The following is a 20,498-nucleotide window of genomic DNA, read 5'->3' as shown; positions in this document are numbered from 1 at the left end:
CTCCATCCATTTGTATCATCTTTAATTTCTTTCATCACTGTCATAATTTTCTGCATACAGGTCTTTTGTCTCCTTAGGTAGGTTTATTCCTAGATATTTTATTCTTTTTGTTGCAATGGTAAATAGGAGTGTTTTCTTAATTTCACTTTCAGATTTTTCATCATTAGTGTATAGGCATGTAAGAGATTTCTGGGCATTAATTTTGTATCCTGCTACTATACCAAATTCATTGATTAGCTCTAGTAGTTTTCTGGTAACATCTTCAAGATTCTCTATGTATAGTATCATGTCATCTGCAAACAGTGACAGCTTTACTTCTTCTTTTCCAATTTGGATTCCTTTTATTTCTTTTTCTTCTCTGATTGCTGTGGCTAAAACTTTGAAAACTATGTTAAATAATAGTGGTGAGAATGGGCAACCTTGTCTTGTTCCTGATCTTAGTGGAAATGGTTTCAGTTTTTCACCATTGAGAACGATATTGGCTGTGGGTTTGTCATCTATGGCCTTTATTATGTTGAGGAAAGTTCCCTCTATGCCTACGTTCTGGAGGGTTTTTACCCTAAGAAGTGGGTGTTGAATTTTGTCAAAAGCTTTCTCTGCATCTATTGAGATGATCATATGGCTTTTCTCCTTCAATTTATTAATATGGTGTATCACGTTGATTGATTTGCATATATTGAAGAATCCTTGCATTCCTGGGATAAACCCCACTTGATCATAGTGCATGATCCTTTTAATGTGCTGTTGGATTCTGTTTGCTAGTAATTTGTTGAGGAATTTTGCATGTATGTTCATCAGTGATATTGGTCTGTAGTTTTCTTTCTTTGTGACATCTTTGTCTGGTTTTGGTATCAGGGTGATGGTGGCCTCGTAGAATGAGTTTGGGAGTGTTCCTCCCTCTGCTATATTTTGGAAGAGTTTGAGAAAGACAGGTGTTAGCTCTTCTCTAAATGTTTGATAGAATTCGCCTGTGAAGCCATCTGATCCTGGGCTTTTGTTTCTTGGAAGATTTTTTAATCACAGTTTCAATTTCAGTACTTGTGATTGGTCTGTGCATTTTTTCTATTTCTTCCTGGTTCAGTCTCGGCAGGTTGTGCGTTTCTAAGATTTTGTCCATTTCTTCCAGGTGGTCTATTTTATTGACATAGACTTGCTTGTAGTAATCTCTCATGATCCTTTGTATTTCTTCAGGGTCAGTTGTTACTTCTCCTTTTTCATTTCTAATTCTATTGATTTGAGTCTTCTCCCTTTTTTTCTTGATGAGCCTGGCTAATGGTTTATTAATTTTGTTTATCTTCTCAAGAACCAGCTTTTAGTTTTATTGATCTTTGCTAGCGTTTCCTTCATTTCTTTTTCATTTATTTCTGATCTGATCTTTATGATTTCTTTCCTTCTGCTAACTTTGGGGTTTTTTGTGTTCTTCTTTCTCTAATTGCTCTAGGTGTAAGGTTAGGTTGTTTATTTGAGATGTTTCTTGTTTCTTGAGGTAAGATTGTGTTGCTATAAACTTCCTTCTTAGAACTGCTTTTGCTGCATCCCATAGGTTTTGGGTCGTTGAGTTTTCGTTGTCATTTGTTTTTAGGTATTTTTTGATTTCCTCTTTGATTTCTTCAGTGATCTCTTGGTTATTAAGTAGTGTGTTGTTTAGCCTACATGTGTTTGTACTTCTTACAGATTTTTTCCTGTAATTTATATCTAGTCTCATAGCATTGTGGTCGGAAAAGATACTTGATATGATTTCAATTTTCTTAAATTTACCAAGGCTTGATTTGTGACCCAAGATATGATCTATCCTGGAGAATGTTTCATGAGCACTTGAGAAGAATGTGTATTCTGATGTTTTTGGATGGAATGTCCTATAAATATCAATTAAGTCCATCTTGTTTAATGTATCATTTAAAGTTTGTGTTTCCTTTTTTATTTTCATTTTGGATGATCTGTCCATTGGTGATAGTAGGGTGTTAAAGTCCCCTACTTTGATTGTGTTACTGTCGATTTCCCCTTTTATGGCTGTTAGTATTTGCCTTATGTATTGAGGTGCTCCTGTGTTGGGTGCATAAATATTTACAATTGTTAGATCTTCTTCTTGGATTGATCCCTTGATCATTATGTAGTGTCCTTCTTTGTCTCTTGTAATAGTCTTTGTTTTAATGTCTATTTTGTCTGATATGAGAATTGCTGCTCCAGCTTTCTTTTGATTTCCATTTGCATGGAATATCTTTTTCCATCCCTTCACTTTCAATCTGTATATTTCCCTAGGTCTGAAGTGAGTCTCTTGTAGACAGCATATGTATTGGTCTTGTTTTTGTATCCATTCAGCCAGTCTATGTCTTTTGGTTGGAGCATTTAATCCATTTACATTTAAGGCAATTATCTATATGTATATTCCTATTACCATTTTCTTAATTGTTTTTTGTTTATTATTGTAGGTCTTTTCCTTCTCTTGTGTTTCCTGACTAGAGAAGTTCCTTAAGAATTTGTTGTAAAGCTGGTTTGGTGGTACTGAATTTACTTAGCTTTTGCTTGTCTGTAAAGCTTTTAATTTCTCCATGAAATCTGAACGAGATCCTTGCTGGGTAGAGTAATCTTGGTTGTAGGTTTTTCTCCTTCATCACTTTAAGTATATTCTGCCACTCCCTTCTGGCTTGCAGAGTTTCTGCTGAAAGATCAGCTGTTAACCTTATGGGGATTCCCTTATGTGTTATTTGTTGTTTTTCCCTTGCTGCTTTTAATATTTGTTCTTTGTATTTAATTTTTGGTAGTTTAATTAATATGTGTTTTGGCATGTTTGTCCTTGGATTTATCCTGTATGGGACTTTCTGTGCTTCCTGGACTTGATTAACCATTTTCTTTCCCATATTAGGGAAATTTTCAACTATAATCTCTTCAAATAGTTTCTCAGTCCCTTTGTTTTTCTCTTCTTCTTCTGGGAACCCTATAATTCGAATGTTGGTGTGTTTAATGTTGTCCCAGAGGTCTCTGAGAATGTCCTCAATTCTTTACATTCTTTTTTCTTTATTCTGCTCTGCAGTACTTATTTCCACTATTTTATCTTCCAGGTCACTTATCCATTCTTCTGCCTCAGTTATTCTTTTATTGATCCCTTCTAGAGAATTTTAAGTTTCATTTATTGTGTTGTTCATCACTGTTTACTTGCTCTTTAGTTCTTCTAGGTCCTTGTTAAACGTTTCTTTATTTTCTCCATTCTATTTCCAAGATTTTGGATCATCTTTACTGTCATTATTCTGAATTCTTTTTCAGGGAGACTGCCTATTTCCTCTTCATTTGTTAGGTCTGGTGGGTTTTTGCCTTGCTCCTTCATCTGTTGTGTTTCTCTGTCTTCTCATTTTGCTTAACTTACTGTGTTTGGGGTCTCCTTTATGCAGGCTGCAGGTTCATAGTTTCCATTGTTTTTGTTGTCTGTCCCCAGTGGCTAAGGTTGGTTCAGTGGGTTGTGTAGGCTTCCTGGTGGAGGAGACTAGTGCCTGTGTTCTGGTGGATGAGGCTGGATCTTGTGTTTCTGGTGGGCAGTTCCACGTCTGCTCATGTGTTTTGTGGTGTCGGTGGCATTATTATAATTTTAGGCACCCTCTGTGCTAATGGATGGGATTGTGTTCCTGTCTTGCTAATTGTTTGCAATAGGGTGTCCTGCACTGTAGCTTGCTGGTCATTGAGTGGAGCTGGGTCTTGAGGTTGAGATGGAGATCTCTGGGACATTTTCACCATTTGATATTTCGTGGAGCTGGGAGGTCTGTTGTGGACCAGTGTCCTGAACTTGGCTCTCCCACCTCAGTGGCACCACCCTGATACCTGGCAGGAGCACCAAGAGCCTGTCCTCCACACAGCTCATAATAAAAGGGAGAAAAGAAAGAAAGAAAGAAAGAAGAAGATAAAATAAAATAAAATAATTAAAATAAAGATAATTATTAAGAAAAAAAATTTTTTTAAGTAATAAAAAAAAAAAAAAAACGGACAGAGAGAACCCTGGGACAAATGCTAAAAGCAAAGCTATACAGAGAAAATCACATACAGAAGCATATGCATACACACTCACAAAAAGAGAAAAAGGGAAAAAATATATATATATCATTGCTCCCAAAGTCCACCTCCTCAGTTTGGGATGATTCTTTGTCTATTCAGGTATTCCACAGATGCAGGGTACATGAAGTTGATTGTGGAGATTTAGTCTGCTGCTCTGGAGGCTGCTGGGAGAAATTTCCCTTTCTCTTCTTTGTTCACACAGCTCCTGGGGTTCAGCTTTGGATTTGGACTCGCTCTGCGTATAGGTCGCCTGAGGGCCTCTGTTCTTCGCTCAAACAGGACGAGGTTAAAGGAGCAGCTGATTAGGGGGCTCTGGCTCACTCAGGCCGGGGGGACGGAGGAGTACAGAGTGCGCGGCGAGCCTGCGGTGGCAGAGGCCGGCGTGACGTTGCACCAACCTGATGTATGCTGTGCGTTCTCCCGGGGAAGTTGTCCCTGGATCACAGGACCCTGGCAGTGGTGGGATGCACAGGCTCCCGGGAGAGCAGGTGTGGACATTGACCTGTGCTTGCTCACAAGCTTCTTGGTGGCTGCAGCAGCAGCCTCAGCGTCCCATGCCCGTCTCTGGGGTCCGCAGTGATAGCCACGGCTCACGCCAGTCTCTGGAGCTCCTTTAAGCAACGCTCTTAATCCCCTCCTCTTGTGCACCAGGAAACAAAGAGGCAAGAAAAAGTCTCTTGTCTGTTCGGCAGCTCCAGACTTTTTTTTTTTTCTTTTTTCTTCATGCATTTTTTTTCCTGATCCAGTGTGTTTATTTTGTATTGTAAGTGTATTGTGTGATACATACTACAAATGGAAAAAAGGTCAATAGATTTAATTATGTTTATCTGAATATTTGATTAAATGAAGCAAAACAAAAAACCTTCAAGATTATCTTTTAAGAAATTTCAAAATTGATTGGAACTATACCTTATTAATATTTTCCCTCATGTGAGAGTTATACAATTTATACAATTTTGCCACTTTGAAATGTATATTTCAATATCTGATTTTTATTTATTTTACTTATTTATTTCTTTATTTTTTAAACATCTTTATTGGAGTATAATTGCTTTACGATGGTGTGTTAGTTTCTGCTTTATAACAAAGTGAATCAGTTATACATATACACATGTTCCCATATCTCTTCCCTCTTGCATCTCCCTCCCTCCCACCCTCCCTATCCCACCCCTCTAGGTGGTTACAAAGCACCAAGCTGATCTCCCTGTGCTATGCGGCTGCTTCCCACTAGCTATCTATTTTACATTTGGTAGTGTATATATGTCCATGACACTCTCTCACCCTGTCACATCTCACCCCTCCCCCTCCCCATATCCTCAAGTCCATTCTCTAGTAGGTCTGTGTCTTTATTCCCGTCTTGCCACTAGGTTCTTCATGACCTTTTTTTTTTTCCTTAGATTCCATATATATGTGTTAGCATACTGTATTAGTTTTTCTCTTTCTGACATACTTCACTCTGTATGACAGACTCTAACTCCATCCACCTCACTACAAATACCTCCATTTCATTTCTTTTTATGGCTGAGTAATATTCCATTGTATATCTGTGCCACATCTTCTTTATCCATTCATCTGTCGATGGACACTTAGGTTGCTTCCATGTCCTGGCTATTGTAAATAGAGCTGCAATGAACATTTTGGTACATGACTCTTTTTGAATTATGGTTTTCTCATGGCATATGCCCAGTAGTGGGATTGCTGGATTGTATTGTAGTTCTATTTTTAGTTTTTTAAGGAACCTCCATACTGTTCTCCATAGTGGCTGTATCAATTTACATTCCCACCAACAGTGCAAGAGTGTTCCGTTTTCTCCACACCCTCTCCAGCATTTATTGTTTCTAGATTTTTTTTGATGATGGCCATTCTGACCGGTGTGAGATGATATCTCATTGTAGTTTTGATTTGCATTTCTCTAATGATTAATGATGTTGAGCATTCTTTCATGTGTCTGTTGGCAATTTGTATATCTTCTTTGGAGAAATGTCTATTTAGGTCTTCTGCCCATTTTTGGATTCGGTTGTTTGTTTTTTTGTTATTGAGCTGCATGAGCTGCTTGTAAATCTTGGAGATTAATCCTTTGTCCGTTGATTCATTTGCAAATATTTTCTCCCATTCTGAGCATTGTCTTTTGGTCTTGTTTATGGTTTCCTTTGCTGTGCAAAAGCTTTTAAGTTTCATTAGGTCCCATTTTTTTATTTGTGTTTTTATTTCCATTTCTCTTGGTAAAGTAGCAGGATACAAAATTAATGCACAGAAATCTCTTGCATTCCTATATGTTAAGGTTGAAAAATCTGATAGGAAATTAAGAAAACACTGCCGTTTACCATTGCAACAAAAAGAATAAAATATCTAGGAATAAACCTACCTAAGGAGACAAAAGACATGTATGCAGAAAATTATAGGACACTGATGAAAGAAATTAAAGATGATACAAATAGATGGAGAGATATACCATGTTCTTAGATTGGAAGAATCAACATTGTGAAAATGACTCTACTACCCAAAGCAATCTACAGATTCAATGCAATCCCTATCAAACTACCACTGGCATTTTTCACAGAACTAGAACAAAAAATTTCACAATTTGTATGGAAACACAAAAGACCCTGAATAGCCAAAGCAATGTTGAGAACGAAAAATGGAGCTGGAGGAATCAGGCTCCCTGACGTCAGACTCTATTACAAAGCTACATTAATCAAGACAGTTTGGTATTGGCACAAAAACAGAAACATAGATCAATGGAACAGGATAGAAAGCCCAGAGATAAACCCACGCACATATGGTCACCTTATCTTTGATAAAGGAGGCAAGCATATACAGTGGAGAAAAGACAGCCTCTTCAATAAGTGGTGCTGGGAAAATTGGACAGGTACATGTAAAAGTATGAAATTAGAACACTCCCTGACACCATACACAAAAATAAACTCAAAATGGATTAAAGACCTAAGTGTAAGGCCAGACACTATCAAACTCTTAGAGGAAAATATAGGCAGAACACTCTATGACATAAATCACAGCTCCAGACTTTTTCCTGGACTCCCTCCTGGCTAGCCGTGGTGCACTAGCCCCCTTCAGGCTGTGTTCATGCCGCCAACCCCAGTCCTCTCCCTGGGATCCGATGTCCGAAGCCAGAGCCTTAGCTCCCAGCCCTGACCCCTCCCAGAGGGTGAGCAGACAAGCTTCTCGGGTTGGCGAGTGCTGGTCGGTAGTGATCCTCTGTGCGGGAATCTCTCCGCTTTGCCCTCCGCACCCCTGTGGCTGCACTGTCCTCCATGGCTCCAAAGCTTCCCCCCTCTGCCACCCGCAGTCTCGGCCCCCGAAGGGGCTTCCTAGTGTGTGGAAACGTTTCCTCCTTCACAGCTCCCTCCCACTGGTGCAGGTCCCGTCCCTATTCTTTTGTCTCTGTTTTTTTTTTTTTTTTTTTTTTGCCCTACCCAGGTACGTGGGGAAGTTTCTTTCCTTTTGGGAAGTCTGAGTGCCAGTGTTCAGTAGGTGTTCTGTAGGAGTTGTTCCACATGTAGATGTATTTCTGATGTATTTGTGGGGAGGAAGGTGATCTCCACGTCTTACTCTTCTGCCATCCTGATGCTCCTCCCCCGTCACACTATTTTTTGAGGCCAGCCTTATTATATCCATTTTACAAATGAAGAGACTGAGGTTTAAGTAGCTGCAGGAATTTGCCTCTGGACATACACCTGAGCACGGCTGAGCTAGGATATGACCCTAGTCCACCCAGCTTCATGGTGCAGCATCATGAAACAGTGCCTCAGACCTGACCATGCCATTCCTACAGCTCCCATGTCCACCAACCCCTGCCCAACTGAACAGTGCAAGGAAAAGGAATCTTCTCTCATTGCTGAAGTTATGAAGAAGAAAAATGATTTTTTTTTTTTTGCTTGATCATAGTAGAGAGAAAAATTTGAAAAAAACTAGAAAAACTTCCATCTTCACCAAAGGTTCACAACTTGTCAAACTATGAAGAGTGAAGAAGTCTGCCCCCCTTCACAGAGCTCTCATGACAACTGCATTTGTCTGTGTGTTACTCTACACATAGAAAAGGATTTTGATTTCAAGACATCAAGCTCACACTTTCACCTAAGAAAATGAAATGTTCTTACATACTCAATGATTTTTTTTAAAACCCTTTATGAGTTGTTCATATGTGGCATGTTCAATGAATTTTCTTCCAAAAGTAAAAATAAAACAGCCTCTTTGAGAAATCTCATCACTTTCCTGCTACCAACTACCATCTATAGGGGGCCAGCTTCCAAATCTGTGTCATCTTCAGATCCACGTGGTCAAGCCACCAAGTGGCAATCTCCTCTGGGCTCTTCACAGACATCCTGAGCTTAAGGCATCAGCATTACATCCTACTCCCCATCCCACTCCTCCATCCAATTCCCCTCAAAGACAGCCAAGTCACTCCTTCAGTAACCTAAGCCAGATGCCAGTGGACCTCTCATCCCGCACCCAGTATCTAAGACTTGCTGGTTGTGCTCTTGAACAAACTCCCCTCTGCGTCTCCTCTTCTCAACTTTCATCACCACTGCTCTCCTCAGCTCTTTTCTATTATTATAACAACCTCCTAACTGGTTTCCCTGCCTCCACATCCATCCTCACCCATCCACCATTTACAGGAATACCCAAGTGACCTTTTTAATACACACATCCAGTCTTGGCCCTGCCCTTCTTAAAGCCCCTCAGGGCCTTCAGTGCATCAAGTCCGAGCTCTCCAAACTTTAGTGAAAGCCTCATAAAATCACATGGTCAGCTCCTCCTCTCCTGCCTAGCCTCGTTTATCCCTTTCCCAACTCACTTGCCCATCCCTCCATGCTGGGTTACTTAGAGTTCTCTAACGTTCTCATGCTGCTGTGCCTTGTTGTGTACCAGTCATTTTGCCTGGAGAGTCATTTCTTTTCTCTGCTGGTGAATCCCTACCCACTCTTTGAGATTCCGGTCCAGAGTTAGACACTTTTCGTATGAGACCTCCTCAGTGCTTAACTCTAGGCAGAGGCAAGTCTTTCCACCATAGCCTTTGGAACACAACTCATTATAGCACTTAGTAATATGCATTTTGATGATTTATTTACTGGTCTGTGTCTCTCAGCTAATTATAAGCTCTTCTGGTGCAGGGCCCCTTTCTTTTTCATCTTTGTGCCTCTAGCACCTAGCACAGTATTTGGTGTACCCAGGGCACTCTCGAAATGCTTGTTAAAAAAAATGAATAAATGAAAGAATGAAACTTATCCTGTCAAAATAAAAGTTCATACTGATCTGAAACTTTCAAAATTAACTAATCAATAAATTTGACTTGAGCACGTGTGATATATAAAGCATGACGTTGCCTTAGGCACAAATAAGTGCTGAATGTGGCCTCTAGTTTCAGAAACTTGTAATCTTGTAATCTGGGGACCAGATAAATATAAAAATAAGTGCTAATTATAGAGAGAAATTATTTTAATGAGCTGATAAAAAAAACCTTCTCAAGGCAATGTAGAATGAGCTGCATGAATGAAATGGAGATGGGTTACAGGAGCTTGGAATTTAAAGAGGTCTCTATGGTTTGGGAAAGGGGTTCTATGGAGTATGGTTCAATCAGTTAGACTTCACATTATAAGTAGCAAAAAGAATTAGCCTATAGCAAAGGGAAGCTATTTTTTTAAATTAATTAATTTGTTTATTTTTGGCTGTGTCATGTCTTAGTTGTGACATGCGGGCTCAGTAGTTGTGGCACACAGGCTTAGTTGCCCCAAGGCATGTGGGATCTTAGTTCCCTGACCAGGGATCAAACTGGCATCCCCTGCATTGCAAGACAGATTCTTAACCACTGGACCACCAAGGAAGTCCAAAGGGAAGCTATTGGCTGAAATTCCCAGGGCAGGCTGGCTTCAGACAAGACTCTATCTAGAGTGTAAAGAACATTACTCAGTTTCTCTCTTTTTCCCCAGTAGCTCCACATTCTTCTCTTGCAGGGTCCATTTCCACCTCACAGCCCTACCTTTTCTTTCCCAGAAGGCTCCAGGAAATATATATTTACATCTCGTTACACCAGATTAGTTACATGCATTCCTTGAATCAATCACTGTTGCCACAAAATTAAGACATCCTTATTGATTTAAGCCAATGAGTGGCGCCCCAAAGTGTGGGAGAGGTCAATGGCACCTGTCACGTGGCCTATACTATGAGAGGGTGCATTGTTTAAGTATATGCAGGATACCCAGTAAGGCCAGCAAGTCACCCGGGGGTGAAGTAGTGTGACTCAGGAAGCATTGTTGACTTTCTGCTCATGTCCTTTTCCCACCTTAAGCCACAATGTCAAAAAAATTTCTCACAACAGGGGGCCTCCCCACATTATCTTTTCCTAAATAATGGCAGAAGAAAGAGCTCTGAATTAAAGATCAAGAACTCTTGATTTCTGTCTTGGCTCTGTCAAGGCATTGAATCTTTCTGTTTCTCAGTTTGTTTACTATGAAATGTGGATGATGACACCTGTCCTCCCAGTGTCGTCGGGAAAGTCAAGTGAAATGGGAGTTTGAAATTAACAGATGCAAACTAGCATATGTGAGATGGATAAACAACAAGGTCCTACTGTATATCACAGGGAACTATACTCAATATCCTGTGATAAACTGTAATGGAATATGAAAAAAATGTATATATGTATAACTGAGTCACTTTGCTGTACAGCAGAAATTAACACAACATTATAAATCAACTATACTTCAAAAAAATAAATTAAAAAAAAAAAGCCAGGTGAAATGATCAGTTTGAAAGCCCTTTCAAAAGCATCAAAATATACTTAGGAAGGATTATTGGTAATTCATCCTCAGTGCTCATGTCTACATATTCCTCATCTTGAGAGATTAAGACGATTATGCCAATGCACCCCTCAGTTTCTCTGTTCCCTCCACTCCAGGCCGTCTGGCCATCTCTCAGTTCCTCATTACTCCATATCAACCCTGATGCTTTACACTCAAGTAATGGGAAACCACACCCCAAAGGGCTTTGACGGCAGGACAGCTTACTCCCTCCTAATGAGGAGTCCACAGGTAGGTGGGCTCCAGGTACGGGGTGTCAGGCCTGTCCTGCCATATCTCTTGGCTCTGACCTCCCCAAGGGCTGCTCTTATCCACAGTCTCCTGCAAGACGACTGCAGTGGTTCCAGGAATCTTCATGTGTATCTCTTTTGCTAAGGCTAGGAAACCTTTCCAAGAAAAATTCTTATGTCTTATTGGTTAGAATTGCTCACAAGCCCACCCCTAAACCAATGTCTGGCAAAGGGGGATGGGATTCATATGATTGGTGGAGATTCCTCAGGATTCACTTTTTGAGCTAGGGATAGAGCCATTTTCTGCATGGTGGAAAATCGTCTGAAAATGATCAGGGTCTGACAGCTGAAAGAGGGAGGAGATTGGCTACTGGGTGGGGGACAACCAGAGTCGATATAGCAGATGCTGTCAGTGACCTGCTCTTATCCCCAGGCCCTATGACCTGAGTGCACAGCACTGACTTCTGACCACTAGCACTTGTGTTTCTTTGCTTGAAAACTTCTTCTGGTCTTTCCCACCCATGCAATAAGCCATAAATGCTAGGGGATTACTATTTCCACGCTGGGAACAGCCCTCAATGACTGTTGAGAGTATATACACCCCCACATGTATAAAAGCTCCAGTTCCCTCATCCTGAGGGTGAGATCACTCTTTGGTGTTTGCCCTGCACTGGCCTCTAGAATGTCGTAGCCCCGTTACATTCCAGCTACCCATGTCCAGTAGCTGGCTGGACAACACACCCTCCCAGGCTGCCCTCCTCTTCCTGCCTCACTTCTCCACTCCACCATGGTGCTTCCTACACCTCCTTTGACTTCCTATCTCAGAGTCGGCTTTTTGGGAAGTCCAAATGAAGATATCATATGCCAAACTCCTTCCTGAATCCAGAGACTCTGTACACAGCGTTCCCATCTGCTCAGAATGTGTTTCCTCTCCCTGCTTACGCTCCCGCTCCCTTCCAGTTTCAGTGGAAATGTCACTTCCCTCTGGAAGCCTTGTTTGAGCCCTTGTCCACCTGAGGCCATCCTCTCATTGTTTGTTCTCCTCTTCTGTACTTCTCCTTAAGAATGGTTGTGATTTAATTAATTGTTTGTGTAATTAATTTTTTTACATCTTTATCCCCAACTAGATTGTGAGCTGCTTGAGGGCAAGGACAATGCTTCTGGCCTCCCACTCTATTGTTGGCTCCTGGCACACTGCCTGGCACAAAGTAGAGGGTCAAGGACTGGCTGGATATGGGAAAATGAACCTTATGAAAGATGTAAGTTTGAGGGTCATTCACACAGAAAAAATTATGAAAGCTTTAGATAAAATATATTTTATTTACATGATTCTTAATGGATCTACATTTATTTCTTGGGACAGAATATAACTTTTTTTTTTAATATAACTTTTTTTTTTAATATAACTTTTATACATAGAAGGGATGCCCATTGTCTAAGGGAGAATCTTAGAATGGTTCCTTTATATCTATAAAACTGCCATTTTAGTCACCTTTTAATTTTATTTATACATTGCAGAATTCCATCTCAAATCCACTATTCTTTCATTCATTCATTCATTCAATGCCTACTTATAGGACACTGTACCTGGCAAGACTCTAGAACTATCTGCTCTCGACTCTTTCCAAAAGCCATGAGAGAGACATATAATGACCATCATATAATATATGAGGGAGAACATCCCAGGTTCTCTGTCTGCCTCCCCTCAGCTCTACTTCCACAGTAGGCTTTTGGCTTTTACTGAAGAAGCAAGGAACAATCTTATGAAATCAATCACTATATTTGCCAGAAAAGGGTAACTGAGGGCTTGTCTATTTTGTCAGTGCTCACATGGGAGAAATTTCCTTTAGTGACAAGTGGCATGAGGCAGGGTGAAGACAGCAAACAAATATGCATGCTTGCCATCTCTCTGCCAGGCAGACTTTTTCTTACTAATCCCTAAACAAGACCCTTACCTCTGCATGGGATTAATTCAGATTTTGTGAGGTTTATATAATTTGGAATCCTTCTTTGTGAAAAAAGTACAAAACTACAAATAAAAACGTGACACAGAGCTTTGGAAGGGTCCACACAAGTGAGGGGCTCTGAATTTTAAGCTGCACTGGTTTCCTAGTGAATCAGCATCTGACCCTGATTAAGACTGCCTGGTCCTCCCGCCCCTTAGCCCTGCATGGTTACTCTGACCTCTATGCTTTATGCTTTGCCTGAAAGGCTTCCCTCCTCCTTCTTCTTCAATCCCCGGACCATATTTTTTCAAAGTTTGGCTCCGCAATGCTTTCTCTGATTCTCCCCAACAGAAAGCTCTCCCTTCCCTGCAGGCCCACAACCCTATGTACAGAGCCCAGGATATGCTGTCTCATGATGGCTTAGAGGGCATCATGAATGGCTCTATTTGAGGGGCATATACTGTGCCTTCTCCAATTAGTCTTGGGCACAGGGACTATTTCTTCATTTAGGTTTCTCCTCAGCACCTACTCAAGTTCTGGGTACAGCAGTAAGGGAAGGGGAAAAGGAAAGGCGTAAGAAAGGCAAGATGATGGGGTGTGGAGTGAGGCTCACCTGGTTGTAACTCTGCCCTCGTTAGTGCAGGACCTCAGGCAAGTCACTTACCTCTCTAAGTCTTCGTTTCTCACTGACAAATGGATATAATAATGATGTTTATTTCCCATCATTGTTGTGAGGATTAAGTAAAGCATTTATTCATTCACCAAATATCTATTTAGCCCTCTCTTGGGCTATTTTTGGCACCAGAGGCTTGGAATACACGTGACTCAGGGATACTCCCTGTGTGGCAGTTCCCATAGTTGAGTTGGGAGATAGAAGATTATGATGTATCAGGATAAGGCTATAGCAGACACTCAACTGGAGCAGAGCAGGTGCTCCATAAATAGTCGTTAAATAAATGACTGACAGAATGAAGGAATTCAGAAAGCAAAAATGATTATCTTTGCAAGATAACACTTGATATATTTGCAGCATCATCCAGATGTAAGTATAATGTTGAATATAATGGACATGGCAGTGCATGGAACATCACGAAATGCTGCATGTTAAAGGAAATAAAATCAGCAGAAAGAAAACAAGGGTTGAATGAGAGGAGAGAAGACAAAAGGAAGGAGAAAGGCCCTCAGAAGGCAAAAAGGGAGGAAGGGCACCGTGGACTCACCTGGCCAAGTGTGCACTCCATGCCGCCCAAGAAGTCAGCCTCCTTCAGCTCATCGTGGTTGCTGCTGATGTTGTGGACCTCAAACCGCAAGCGCTGCACCTCCTCAAAATAAAAGTCCACGGTAAACAGTTTTGAATACACTGGGTTGATGCAGGTGCGAATCACCTCTGTTCTGTCAACCTGAAGAAGAGAGAAAGAGAAAACTCATCAGGGATCAGGGCTTTGTATCATTATCCTTCATGAGGATTCATCTTACGGTGCTCTGTCTCATTCCAAACTGTCAATGCCCTCCACCAAGTCACCAGGGTGAGCAATTTGGATGTCTTCAAGGATGCATCTTCAGAGAATAAGCCATGTTTCAAGGAGGAAAATCATAGAATAATCTGAGCTTTGTATTTAAGGATTTAGAGCACCTTGTATTGTTAAATAACAGGGCAACGAGATGGATTGATTAATAGGGGCTGCCTGGAGCCTCAGGATGAGAAAGAGTCTGAGGGCACATTTGGGTTAAGGAGAAAAGAAATCTATATTCAATTCCTGAAGTCTGAGGGGCACAGTCAGGGCAAAAGACCATGTAGAAGCCCCATTTTAGCCAACGCTACTCTAGTATGAGTGTCATAGTTCATGAATCCCAGCATACTGAAGGGGAAGGACATGAAAAGGGATATGAAGATAACTGCCTGTGGTCTCAAGTGTGCCTTTTGTTGGGTTTACACATGTTGACTCGGTCATTTCAGTCCCCGGGGCCTCAGTTTCCTCATCAACCAGTGAGGGTTAGAGGATTAGAGGATGAAAAGTCTCTTTGTGCTCTAATGTTCCAGGAGCGAAGACTTCCCAGGCCTTCTGTGGTAATAACTTTCCATTTCTCTCTCACTTTCTGCCATACTCTGTGCCCCTGGAGGCTGACTTCTATGGACTGACTTTCCTGGGCTCCCTTGACCTCTGGGTTCTGGGTGGAGGCAGCCAGAGGGGAGACTTGGCAGGAGATCAGAAGGACATAAGCAGTGTCTCCGTCCCTCTACACACAAGTCTGCTAGGGACTCCCATCCAAGAGGGAGCTGCCGCCAGGATCTGGTGACACAGTCCTGACCCTCAGACAGAGGGGTGGTAATGGCTTTCTGCTGCTGCCACGCTGTCCTTTTTCAGCTCCCTTACTCCTGCCCAGGCACATGCAAAGAGTCTCTGTGTGAAGAGTTTAGCCCTTTGAGTGAAACTCTGGGTATGCCACCTGCTTTCTGCTAGTACCCCCACCACTAAAGTTCTTCTCTTCCACGTCTGTCCCAAGTAAGAATACTCAACACCATTTATATTCTGTGAAGCCTTACAGGACCAAGTTACAGATAACCCAAGATCCTACAGTATCTCTCAAAGGGAGATATCCATCACTCATATTTTATGGGTCAGTTGGAGCCTACATGAACTGTCAGCTTTCAAATAGAAACATCGTTTTGTGAATGAAAAATATTGCTGCCATATCAGTAAACAAAGGATGTTGCAGCCACCAAGCCATCACATTATAGCCACACTGATGGTGAGCCCTGAGGGAACTCAGGATGGAGAGCCGGCTGCCAAGCCCTCAGCCACTGCAGCCACCACCACGGGGCACCATGAGGGGATCAGGATGGAGAGAAGAAGGATACTGGCCCCAGGTATCTGAGACGCATATGAAAGGAATGATTTCAGTGAGCCCAGACTCTTGCATCTTCCCATATATAGAAAAGCACTAAATTTCATTAACTTGAGATATATGGTTTTCTTTAATTAAGAGTAATTTTTTGATGTTCCCACTACCTGGTCTTTGTTGCAAAAACTCCTATATATCCTGGCTCCCCACCTTGCTTCTTGGGAGAAGTCTCTCAGGGTTATTTGAGATGCTGTCTGCCAGGCTTGAAGTGCTCAGAATGTCCTCTGAATAAAACATAATTCTCAACTTTTAGTCTGTGCAATTTTTTTCAGTCGACAGTTTATTGGATACATCCCAAGAGTCATTCATTAGCACAAACTGTAAAAAAATCTCCCCACTTTCATTAGAGTACAAGGAAAGTTTCTCAATAAAATCAGGGAAACCATTTTTGACCATATCATGTGTGTACACAATATCCAGCAAAGAAAATTGGATACACTCTTGAGTTCAGGGCTTGGTCCCTGTCCCTGTCCCTTCCTATGCAGGGCCCTGTGTGAGAGAGGGTTACCCTGTAAGGAACACCATCTGCTATTCCTGGTGGGATGAATGATCCAGGTTATGAGGAGGAGAATATGGTCCTTTTATGTCCCTGTGCAAGAGACAGAAAAACCAAACCCCAACCCACTGCTGATTAGCAGTTGAAAACAAGCTATTGTACAGACCAATGGTTATTTGACTCTTCCCGTGAAGACTCAGCTTCTATTTGAGCTGAATTTTATATCTTTTAAAATGTTCATTCTGGTGGGGGGGGGGGGCAGGATTGCATATGTTATTGGTTAACTGTGTGGGTACAAGGATTTACTGTATTGGCATAGTTCTTTTCAGTTTATTAAGAGATTATGGTTTTGAGTAATAGTAAAAATCAGAGGTCACAAACTGGTAGTCTGCAAGTTCACACTTACCTTGAGGTGTTTTATTCGTCCTACTTAAACGTAGTTTTCTCTTAATTTGTCAACAGAAAACAGCCGCTATTTCTATTGCCCTCCCTTTGGAAAAAAATCATATTATCTGGCAACCTGGGACTACATTCATACATGGCAACCACTGGGGGCTGCCCCATTCAGATGGGCATTCATTCTCCATTCTCCAAGCTCTTCACCCTCAATGAATTCCCCCGCCTGACTTCTAGAGGCATTTTTGCAACACTTGGTCCAAATTCATAGCATCATGAGCCATATGATAAGAGATTTAATTATATTCATGTGGTGCCTTTTGGTAGAAAATTTTGAAATAATCTCCAAGAAGTAACTTATAGGTGGATTCTCAAGACACAGAAAAGGTTCTTTCCTCAGGGCTAGAAGAACAGAGTCCTAGCCAGGTTTAGATGATAAGAGACAGAAGATGGAAACTCTAGTCTTTGTTTCTCTGCTTTAACCACCCCAAAGGGTGCAAATGGCTGATGTGCATCAATCCTGCTGATTTTCTTCTCACTTCTTGATTTTCAAATGCTCATCACACATAGACATCACACCACACCTCAGATGGACCATCCAAGGCAACACTGAATGGCTTGGTTTTGTGAGGGAGAGGATTGGCTTGGAAAGAAGTTAAGTAACAAACCTTTGCATTACCAAGATAGATAATTCCAAGGATAATCTCAGGGCCATTGAGACCCTTGAGTATGGATGCTCAGGACTAGGAGGAGAATGGTGATGGGGAAATGCTCGTAACACTCACAGATGTTTCAAAACATTCTGCATTCCCAGTCAGTATGGGAGATGCATTCTTTTCTGGAGACTGAAGACAGGTTTAACCTGAGCAATAGAGCCTAAGACGGCTGATGTTTCTCATTGAAAGGTGTCAAGGTCAAGGCAGTTGTTTCCAAAGGACCAGCCATTGACTGGTGCTGCTGGTTGCATCAGAATCATGGGGCAATAGTAATATTCCACTGTATATATGTACCACATGTTCTTTATCCATTCATCTGTTGATGGACATTTAGGTTGCATCCATGACTTGGCTACTGTAAATAGTGCTGCTATGAAGATTAGGGTGCATGTGTTTTTTTGAATTATGGTTTTCTCTGGGTATATGCCCAGTAGTGGGATTGCTGGCTCACAGCCATAAAAAGGAATGAAATTGGGTCATTTGTAGAGACGTGGATGGACCTAAAGAGTGTCATACAGAGAGAAGTAAGTCAGAAATAGGAAAGCAAATATCGTATAATAACGCATATATGTGGAATCTAGAAAATGGTATAGGTGATCTTATTTGCAAAGCAGAAATAGAGACACAGATGTAGACAGCAAATGTATGGATACCAAGGCGGAAAGGGGTGGGGTGTGAAGAATTGGGAGTCTAGGATTGACACATGTACACTATTTCTTTCTTTATTTATTTGTGTAGCCATGTTTTTTAATTCTTTTTTTTTTGCATTTTTTAAAAACATCTTTATTGGAGTATAATTGCTTTACAATGGTGTGTTAGTTTCTGCTTTATAACAAAGTGAATCAACTATACATATACATATATCCCCATATCTCCTCCCTCTTGGGTCTCCCTCCCACCTTCCCTATCCCACCCTTCTAGATGGTCACAAAGCACTGAGCTGATCTCCCTGTGCTATGCGGCTGCTTCCCACTAGCTATCTATTTTACATTTGGTAGTATATATAAGTCCATGCCACTCTCTCACTTCGTCCCAGCTTACCCTTCCCTCTCCCCATGTCCTCAAGCCCATTCTCTACGTCTGCGTCTTTATTCCTGTCCTGCCCCTAGGTTCTTCAGAACCTTTTTTTTTTTTTAGATTCCATATATATGTGTTAGCATATGGTATTTGTTTTTCTCTTTCTGACTTACTTCACTCTGTATGACAGACTGTAGGTCCATCCACCTCATTACAAATAACTCAATTTCATTTCTTTTTATGGCTGAGTAATATTCCATTGACACATATACATTATTGATACTATGTATAAAATAGACAACTAATGGGAACATACTGTATAGCACAGGGAACTCTATTTAATGCACTGTGGTAACCTAAATGGGAGGGAAGTCTAAAAGGGAGGGGATTATCTGTATGTGTATGGCTGATTCATTTTGTTGTGCAGTGGAGGCTAACACAACATTGTAAAGCAACCATACTCCAATAAAAATTAATAACAATAAAAAAAGAATCAATGGGGCAGCTTTCCTTAACACTGAGATTCCTGATCCCTATACTCCAGGTTCTGATTCAATAGGAGTAAGGGAATCCCCAAAATCTGTATTTTTAAAGGTGTTCTTAGGCAATTTGAATGTTGGAATATCAGAGTAAAGGAACTGAAGAGACAGAGGGTCTAGCTCTTGCTCTTGTGTGAGGTTTTTTTTTTGTCAAGGTTTTAAAAAATCTTGCTTTCTTTCTGTTACCCAGTCTGCAAAACTGTCAACACTTCTCTCCTCTGCAGTTGTAATGACTGATACCCCAGTGTTGCTTATGGTTTGCAGAACATACTCACACACATTTTTTTATTTGGTTCTTATAGCAATCATGTGATGCAGCTTTATACTATTTTATATATGAGTAAAATCAAGGTCAGATGTCAGTACAAAGTACTGGATGACAGAATGGGCAGTGAGTTCAGGCTTTTTGACCTCAAAGTCTGGACTATTTTTCTTAATTCATGTTTCTTCATGAGCATCCCTAGACAGAAAGAAAAAATGCAGCTGGGTTATGATATGATGATGATAGAATCAATCATTAGATATTGCTTTGGATGAGATGCTCTTTTAAAGAATTTCATCTAAAACATTTTTCAGTAGAACAGTAAAGTTCATAATAGTTAATGCTTATGGAAGGCCTGGTGTGTCACAGGCACTCACTTTTAAAAATGCATCATTGAAGTATAATTTACATAAAATAAACCACATCTATTTAAAGTGTACCATTCCGTAAGTTTTGGTATGTGTATAGACTTGTGAAGCCATCCCCACAATCAGGTAAAGGCACCCATTAACCCCTATGGTTTCCTTATGCTCCCTTTTAATTCTTCCTCTCACCCCTTCCTGCCTTTGTTTCCAAGCAACTACTGGCCTGTTCTCTGTCACCATAATCAGTTTGTATCCTCTATAATGACATATAAATTAATTGTACACACTATGTAGTCTTTTTGTCTTTTTCTTTCATTCAGTGTAATTATTTTGAGATTTATTCATTGTGCATTAACAGTTCATCTTTTTTATTTCTGAGTAATATTTCATTGATGGACTGTTTCCAGTTTGACTGTTACACATAAAGCTGCCATGAATATTCATGTACAAGCATTTGTATGGACATATATTTCTTCTCTCCAGGAGTGAAATAGGTATATGTTTAACTTTTAAAATTCTAATAAGTGTGTAGTGGTATCTCATTGTGGTTTTAATTTGTGTTTTCCTAATAACTAATGATGTGGAGCATCTTTGCACGTCCTTATTTGCCATCTGTCTTCTTTGGTGAAGTGTATGGTCAAATCTCCTGACAGGCACTCTCTTTTCATCCTTATGACAACACTGTGAGGTAGGTACTATTATTACCCCCTTTACTGGGAGGTAGAGAGACCCTATAACTTTCCCAGTATCATACCGCTTGCAAGAGGT

The 20,498-nt window shown here is 40.8% G+C and overlaps 1 protein-coding gene across 1 annotated transcript in view; it reads right to left on the bottom strand.

Annotated features, from left to right (window-relative positions):
- The window catches only part of CPNE4 (copine 4), a 462,901-nt gene that overhangs the window by 201,494 nt on the left and 240,909 nt on the right, over positions 1-20,498 (bottom strand). The window contains exon 2 of the mRNA XM_059921929.1: positions 14,256-14,435. Coding sequence (XP_059777912.1) covers positions 14,256-14,435 — 180 coding nt within the window. The remainder of the gene's footprint in view (positions 1-14,255; positions 14,436-20,498) is intronic.

The sequence above is a fragment of the Balaenoptera ricei genome, chromosome 4 (genome assembly GCF_028023285.1).
Source record: "Balaenoptera ricei isolate mBalRic1 chromosome 4, mBalRic1.hap2, whole genome shotgun sequence".
In the NCBI taxonomy this organism is placed as follows: Eukaryota; Metazoa; Chordata; class Mammalia; order Artiodactyla; family Balaenopteridae; genus Balaenoptera; species Balaenoptera ricei.
This window is presented reverse-complemented; position numbering and strand designations above follow the sequence as displayed.